The sequence below is a fragment of the Eumetopias jubatus genome, unplaced genomic scaffold (genome assembly GCF_037043125.1).
Source record: "Eumetopias jubatus isolate StellerSeaLion01/CBP00866 unplaced genomic scaffold, mEumJub1_p1.0 scaffold_14, whole genome shotgun sequence".
NCBI classification, from domain to species: Eukaryota; Metazoa; Chordata; class Mammalia; order Carnivora; family Otariidae; genus Eumetopias; species Eumetopias jubatus.
The window spans coordinates 4,640,769-4,648,791 of NW_028274820.1; the positions used below are offsets into that span (position 1 = coordinate 4,640,769).

Here is an 8,023-nt window from a genome sequence, read left to right on the forward strand (position 1 = left end):
CTTGAAGGGATAAATGGGCAATGTGGAAAACGGAAACAGTGGTTTGGAGACAACGATGAGCAATTCCCTCCAAAATAGAGAGGAGAAAATGACCAAAAAAGGGAAATAACCCAAGAAAGCTGGAAATGACAGGAGAGGTGGCCTCCTTGTGGAAAATGGAAGGTCCTGGAAAACCCACAAAGGGCTTTTGGGAGGGCGGCCCACAGTGACAGGTGCAGCAGAAGCAAGACTTCCCCGGGGGGAAGAAGGAGCTAAGTCCCAGATTAATAGGGCTCACCCAACGGGGTGCGGAAGGGTGTGAGGAGGGCTCAGAGTGAATGGGACAGAGGAGAAAAGTGGATCTGGGCACACCGTGTGGAATTACAAAGGAAAAGTAAAGTTGCTGCCAGCATCCAGGCGGCTGGGAGTGTGAGCTCTCCCCAGGCCTGAAACTGAGTCAAGTAGGATTCAAAGCCAAAGTCCCCTCCTCGAAACTCTGCTCTCCTTCTGCCCCCCTGTGGCCACCTGCTCTTCTGTCAGTACCCGGACTCTGCCCGTCCTTAGAGGAAGGACTGCCATGATGGCCTCTGGAGAGCCAGGTTGGATGTTCTGGAGTTTGCAAAGCCGCCAACCTCCTCCAAGGTGAGAAGCAGGGGAGGGGACAGCCTCCCTCCCCGAGGCCAGCAGGTACAGGACAGCCTCGCCCTGTGTCCAGGGAGCTGAGATGGTTTGCCCTTGTGAGGAAATCCTTGTTCTACTGTGTTCACGTTTAAGGCTGGCTCACAGCCTCAAATTGAAACCTGCTCAGAATCAGCATCGGAGGATGGAAGGTTCGAGAATCAGAGACGGGGAGGCAGGAGAGGACAGAGGGAAGGGCTCCGAGCCTGGCCATGGTGGCCTGCTGGCCACAGAGAAGTCAGCCAGCAGTCCCGGCACGTGGCTCTTCAGAGTGACCCGAGCTGGACCCGGGAATGCCCCTTCCTGAGCCAAGACCTGTCGGGTCCAACCTCGAGGCGTCAGGTCTAGGACTCCCTCCGTGACTCTGACGCAAAGTGCGTGCAGTTGGCGGAATAAGGCCTCCCAAAGATGTCCAGGTCTTAATCCCAAAGCTGTGAGTATTTACGTGGAGAAAGGGATCTTGCCGAGGTGATTAAGAGCCATGACACAGGATTATCTTAGATTATTTGAGTGGGCCCTTGAAAGTGGAGAACCTTCCTCGTCTGTGGTCAGAGGGAGACGTGACCGAGAAAGAGGGGTCAGAGGGATGGAACGCTGCTGGCTTTGGAGATGGGGAAGCAGCCATGGCCCAGCACTGTGGGAAGCTTCCAGAAACTAGAAAAGGCAAGGCAAGATGCTCACCTGGAGCCTCCCGGGTGTCAGACACCTGAGCTACAGAATTGTAAGGTGATAGGTTTGTGCCGTTTGTTTTTCTGATTTTATTTATTTATTTGTCAGAGAAAGAGAGAGAGGGAGCACAAGCAGGGGCAGAGGCAGAGGGAGAAGCAGACTCGTCGCTGAGCAGGGAGCCCGATGTGGGGCTTGATCCCAGGACCCTGGGATCATGACCTGAACTGAAGGCAGACGTTTAACCGACTGAGCCACCCAGGCGCCCCAGGTTTGTGCTGTTTTAAGCCACCAAAATTTGCAGCAACAGCAACAGAAAACGGACGCACGGAAGTCAGAAGCCCCGGTCTGGGTGAGCAGCAGGCCAGCACCGGGCAGTGGGGGCTTGCTTCCTACTTGACTTTGGCCACACCCGCCAGGTGACGGCACACAATCTGGGCCGCAGCACTTTCACTGGCCCATGGGCAGATTAACAGTTGCTTTAACTGAGTCTCGGAGCCTTTAAAATCAACGGTGCTTCCCCAATTTCAATGACATATACTTGACACCAGGAAAATGATGTCAAGGAGGGTGGTGGGTTCAACAGAGCCCATCGTCCATGCTTCGAAATAAAAAGAGCACAAAGCCCACATCTCCTTGGTGCATTTGTCCAGAGGCTCCCGGGGGGAAGTGACTGTCCCTGGTTCCTGACTTGTCCCTGATGCTGCCTGGGACATCATTGCTGTCAACAACACACATCCACAGAAGAGAATGACACAGTGCGTAGAAAAGGCAGCAACGTCAAGTGACCTTGGTTCTCACTGACATAGAACTTTCTAGAAGCTGTGGAAGGACTCTGCCACAGTTGCACTCACTGCTCGAGGGACAGTGATCAGGGTGGTGGCAGTCACGGCTCTGCAGTCAGACAGATGTGGGCTCAGAGCCCAGCTCTAGAACTTACCAGCAGAGGGGGGGGGGCTGGTGGGCCAGTCACCCCACGGCTCTGTGCCTCAGTACCCTTGCCTGTCAAATGGTGTTAAAACGGCCCCTAATTCCTAGTCTTCTGTAGAATTAAACGAATTAATGCCTGCAAAGTGCTCAGGTGCCACTTTGATTTACGGAGCCTGGGAGAGGGAAGGACAGACAGCGCCAGAACCCAGATCCAGATCCAGAGGCTTCCCGGCTGCTTGTTCCCCAGAAGGACACACAGGAAGCTCAAGCACCTCTTTTTTTTCCACCTGCCGCTGTGGCCCTGGGACGTCACCCCCAGCATCCCGGGAAGCTGGACACCCCTCCCCTGCTGCTTACCTGGATCACTCCGCCCCCTTCTCCCACTTGCCCTGCCAAAAATGCCTCTGGCAGCTTCAGCATCTTCCCCAGCCAGTCCATCATCACGGTCTCCAGCTCTGTGCACGCCGGACTCGCGGCCTAGCGGGGCGAGAAGACCGGAATCAGCCACCTGCCGGCTTGTCATGGACGGGTACGCTCTGTCTCTTAGGATCTTAGCATCAGTTTCGTAAAAAGGCTTAAACATTTTCAAAAGGCCCATCCCTGGGTGGGGTTAATGTGGTGGCATGCTCTCCCGCCCAGGGGTCCCAGGGAGAAGCATCAGCTGAGACTTGTCCCCCCCACTCCCCTCTTACCCGCCAACTGGGCACAGCAGCAGGACCCCTTGCTCTGGCAGCTCTGAAGCAATACGGGGGGCCCACTCTGGGCATGTGCTGTGCAGAGCGCTTAGCACACATGTCATCCCTCTTCTCTCTCACCCTCGAAGAACTGAGGGAACCACAGTACCCAGATCTGCCCCAGGAGGGACGGTGACCTTCCCATCCCCCACCCACCAACTTGGGTCCCTGGGAACGTCACCCTCCCCCTCCCCTCCCCCCCTTCTCTGCCACACATCTCTGGAGGCTGGTGTCAAAACAAGGGCCAGGTCTTGCAGGATTTGGGGAGCAGCAGGAGGGTTTACTCTTCCACTGAACCTCAGATTAAAATCTCCCAGTCTCAGATGCTGTTCAAACACCTGAAATGAGCTGAAAGGAGATTCAGACCTGTGCCCTTTCACCAGGACTCACGGGAGAATGGCCGGGATGGAAGGTACAGCCCAGAATGACCCCAGTGCACTGGGCTGCGCTCCACCAGCACCACGTGCAGCCCCGTCCAGCCACATCCGTGTATATACAGAAGGATCCAGAAAGACAAACTGGTGGATTCTCCTATAGTCACAAGTGAGTGCAGCAGTGAGACTGGACGCAGTCTGGGAGGTGGGTTCCAGGTGGCCCGAATCCGCTGGAAGCCCCCGGGGCAGGTCGCTGACCTTGCCTTTTCTGGGCTCGAGATGGTGCTCTGCAATATTGGATGCTCCTCTGTCATCGCACAGGGGAGAGGACAGGTTGGCTTGGTACCCACCCAAGGATGCACACCAGCTCATGATGCATGGCTGGTAAGAACGAGCAGAATGTTCTCCCTGCTAGTCTGCCCTGGGGGAGGGTCCTACCCCATCCTAGCCAAGACCAGCTCCAGGCGTGGGAACTGCACTGACTATTAGGAACCCATGTCTTGGCCAGCACAGCCGTGGGGCAGGGAGGCAGCCCTCCCAGGCTCCAGAGAAATCAGAGTGTCCGCAGAAAGAACAGACATCGTGGGATAGAAGCCGAGTCACCCCGAAGGGACAGGAAGGCTCTGGACTAGCCGAGCTAATGAAATCTGCTGCAGTAGCTCATGAAAGAAAGTGTCCTTCAGAAAGGGGTGCTCAGCAAAGACAAAGAGAGGTGACCGAGGCCACCCTGTCCGTGTTCATGCCGCTCTTGGTACCCGGCAGAGAGCAGTTCAGAGAGCCAGGGATCACCCCCCCCAACCCTTCCTGGGAGGCTGACTCCATCCCCCAGCAACTCCGGACAGACAGACAGACAGACGGCAGTCTCAGTCTAAAGAGCAAGCGAGGCAGGTTGCGGGGAGCAGGGAGATGCTGGGTCCCTGCTGCTCAGCACTAAGCATTCATTAACCAACACCTCCTCCACCTGCCTTGGGTCCTTGGGCAGCACGAGGCAGCACCCATGAGTCCACTCAGCTCCAAGGCACGAGCCACGTGGCACTCTGGACCCAGGAGGCCCTGGGATCCCTGATGCCATTGGCAGGCCGCCGCTCTACTTCTGAGAGCTCTGCATTTAGCGAGGAGGGAATCCCTCCAGTAGCTCTGGGTCTGGGAGCAGGGAGCCACAAGGAGGAGTCGAGCCTGGCTGCTCCTCTGGCATTTTACCCCCAGATGAGGTGGTGCTGGGACGGCTGGCATGGGGGGCAGGAGTTGGCCCCATTTCCAGAGCCGCCTGCCCCGCACCACTCCACGCGGGTGATGGGCGGGGGCCTCTCCTGGCTACGGACAGATGGAATGAGCCCCGGGCGGCTGCAGAGTATAGTACATAGAAATCCTCCGGAATGCTCGGGAGGAATGCAGATGCCCAGGCGTGGGCTGCAGAAACTCCAGGGCCTCGGCTGTGATTTTAATTCATACCAAGTACCTCTAAAAAAAAGAAGTGCTGCTATGCAGAATTGGGCTATTTTCCAGAAAGGAGACTTGATCTTGTCTATCTCCCTGAATTCCAAGTTCCCTTATGAGGCACTCTCTCCAAGGCTGAGTCCTTCTCCCTTCCCACAGGTGCCACCGCCACCTGCTCAGGTCCTGTAGGCACAGGAGCCCTGTCCCCAAGGCATCATCTCCCACCATTGCCAGGATCCCCCAGGGTCACCCCAAGCTCACCCAGGAGAAGCCGATGCAGCCGATGGCCCCACACAGTATGTCTGCAAGCAGGGCTGGGTAAGAGTTGGCCGTGGGGAAGTAGGCGAAGAAGTAGGGGTTGTGCCAATGGGTCACCTGTGTGGAGACATCGGGGTGTGAGGGAGCCCAGCCCCGCGTGAGGAGGACCCAGGTCCCCTCTGTTTGCCGCCACGGCAGGTGAGGTCTCGAAAAAGCAACACTGTATCAAATTCTGGTTAGGTGCACTTGTCAGAGAAAGAGCAAAAACGGAGGCTCCATCTCCCTGGTTAGAAGGCTCCTTTTCCTAAAACTGCTCTAAAAAAGTAAAATCCATATTAGAAAAAAAAAAAAAACAACAACAACAACCAAACCCGATTTCATGGATTCTTCAGCTGGTCTTCCTGCCACCAACTCTATCTCCTATGCAAGGCGCCCCTCCAGCAACCTTAGCTCCATCACCCCCCACATCCCTCCTCTCTTCTGTCCCCAGCCTTGCTGTGGGGGGGTCCAGACTGGGGCAGCAGTGGGGCCACACTGGGGGGCTAGGGGGCAGGGAGCAGATGTGCAAGGACATGCCCGGTTAGGGAGGCTGGAGCCCGGCAAGCCCGCTGGGAATGGGAAAGCAGGACTGGCTGGGAACATCTCAGAGTCTGGGAAGAAGATGGGGGAGGGGAGAAAATGGGGGGAGGAGGGGCTGATGCTCACACCACACTCGAGATGGATATTCCTGTGCTCACTCCACACACCTGCAGACAGGAGCCCCGAGGACTCATCTACTGTCCCTTGCAACCCATCCAGGGAGCCAGGGACCCAGGATGTGCAATGCCCGCTTCTCACACTGCCAGAAAACTCCAAATTCTATCATCTCCCACATCCCCCGTTATTGAGGGCATGTTTGTGCTCCCCAAATTCCTATGTTGAAGCCTTAACCCACACTGTAATGACATTAGGAGTGGGGCCTCTGGGGGCCCTGGCAAGGAGGAGGCCATGTGAGGGATGCCCAGAGGTGGCCGTCTGCAAGCCAGGCTGAGCATCCTTACCAGGAACCAAATCTGCTGGCACCTTGATCTTGCACTCCCAATCTCGGGACTATGAGAAGCAAATAAATGTCTGTGGTCTGAGCCACCCAGCCCCGGAGTGTTTTGCCACCCCCTCTGCCTGACATTTAACCACATCTCCCCTGGAGGGGCTTAGTGCCTTAGTGCAGAGCGACTCAGTGTGTTTGCACAATCTCAAAGGCGAGAACGAGAATCCCGCGCTTCGCTCCAAGCCCAAATGTCAAGGGGAACCCCTGGGAGGTGGAAAAGTGAGCAGCAGGTCTGAAAGAGGCACTCTGGTCTGGAGGAACAGCCCCGCCCCGGGCCGGTGGCCCTGTGACTCAGTGGCTTCAGATAAAGAGGTCTGCCTCCATGGACAGAATCTGCACAGAAGCAGGGTCACACACACCCCCCATTCTCAAGTAAAATAAATAATTTCTTCCAGGCATGCAATGTGCCTTGCTAAACACAAGAATGTTAGAAATGGGCTTGCTTTATTTGGAGCAAGGAACTTACCTGAAACAAGCCACCAGGGGTCTGTGTCCCCCAAAGGTCCTATGAGGGCTCATGCATGTACCAGGGGCTCAGGGTGGGGTCTGACCTGGGGATCTATGGGGGAAAGCATACTCACTGCCCTGGGAGTCCACACAACCCAGGGTGCAGTCCTGGCTCCATCACTTACTAGCTGTGTGACCTCAGGCTGAACACCTAACCTCTCTGGGCCTCCGTTGGCTCCGTTGGTTCACCAGCAAGGTGGCTGTGAGGACCCATGCCTAGCATAGGACCCTACCTAGCATAACACGTGTGACCTGCCCAATGCCCAGTAGGTGCCACCTTAATGCTAACCCTTCTGTTTTGCAGCCTTGGGTCCAGACTTACCCCCGGCATGATTATCTTCTCAACATCATTGAGGATGTCCTCAAATGTGTCTGGCTCCTCGGGGGCAGTGGTGGGGATCAGGGGCCGCAGGTAGCCGGGCTCCACATCGGGGTAGACCTGGCGCCCCTCGATGCCTTCCAAGTAGTCAGCCACAAAATCCACCATCTCCTTCCCTCTCCTTCGGAATTCACTGGAGTTCATGGTGGCAGAACCTTCACAGTGAGAGAAAATAAATCAGTTAGCAAACATGACAACCTCTAAACTGGACTGGGGCAGTTACCAGCAAACTGACTGCTGGGGCCACCTCAGCTGGGAAGAAGCACAATGAGGTCACGTGTGTCATCGTGTTATATATGTGTGCCTGTTGTGAATGGTGAGGAAAGCACCACGAGTATGGATTTCGGGATTACAAACGAATTTTAGCAAGTAGGTGAATTTGCATGTGGGAGACCTGTGCATAATAAGAACCAGCTGTATTTTTGAAACAGGGAACTGGGACAACACAAAGAAAAGGTATTCACCTGGAATCCCACCACTCAGAATTCTGACGCATGTCCTTCCAGAATGCTTCCTGTATTTGTAAGGGAGCACTGGGTGCTAAGCAAGGGGTGCATTTTTGAATTCTCCCCACAGTTCAAAGGTTCATAATTCACGATGGACTTTTCCATGAGGATACGTGCTAGGTGGGGGGTGATTCTACACCTTCTGTATGTAACACAGGTGATGAACTTGGTGTTGGAATGCCAGCACATCTTCCATCGATTCCCACTGTCCGTGCTGGGTTTCTGTGGATTTTTCTCAACCATATTTATGAGGTAAAAGGTATGAAAGAGAAATGGTTCACCAGACACTTGTTAAACACAACAAGAAGATTTTATTCAAGACTATTGCAACAGGGGAGGGAGACTGAATTTAGCTCCCAATGCAACAGGGGAAGGTGGGGATTCAGAGCCAACAGGTAGGATAGGGAGAAGACGGAACATGACTCAGAGCAACTTGGTTGGGGGTCCAGGGAAGGGAAAGAAGAGCTTGACTGGACATCAAGTGTAGA

General features: G+C 55.1%; 1 protein-coding gene across 6 annotated transcripts in view; it reads right to left on the reverse strand.

Annotated features, from left to right (window-relative positions):
* The window catches only part of DDC (dopa decarboxylase), a 59,147-nt gene extending 51,974 nt beyond the window's left edge, over positions 1–7,173 (reverse strand). For 4 of the 6 annotated variants that reach the window (XM_088018207.1, XM_088018205.1, XM_028108947.2 and 1 more), the window contains exons 1-3: positions 6,973–7,173; positions 5,060–5,173; positions 2,611–2,730 (exon numbers count right to left, since the gene is read on the reverse strand). In XM_088018207.1, coding sequence (XP_087874333.1) covers positions 2,611–2,730; positions 5,060–5,173; positions 6,973–7,173 — 435 coding nt within the window. The remainder of the gene's footprint in view (positions 1–2,610; positions 2,731–5,059; positions 5,174–6,972) is intronic. The other 2 variants (XM_088018204.1, XM_088018206.1) reach the window with 2 other exon arrangements.
* Positions 7,174–8,023: the final 850 nt, after the last annotated feature.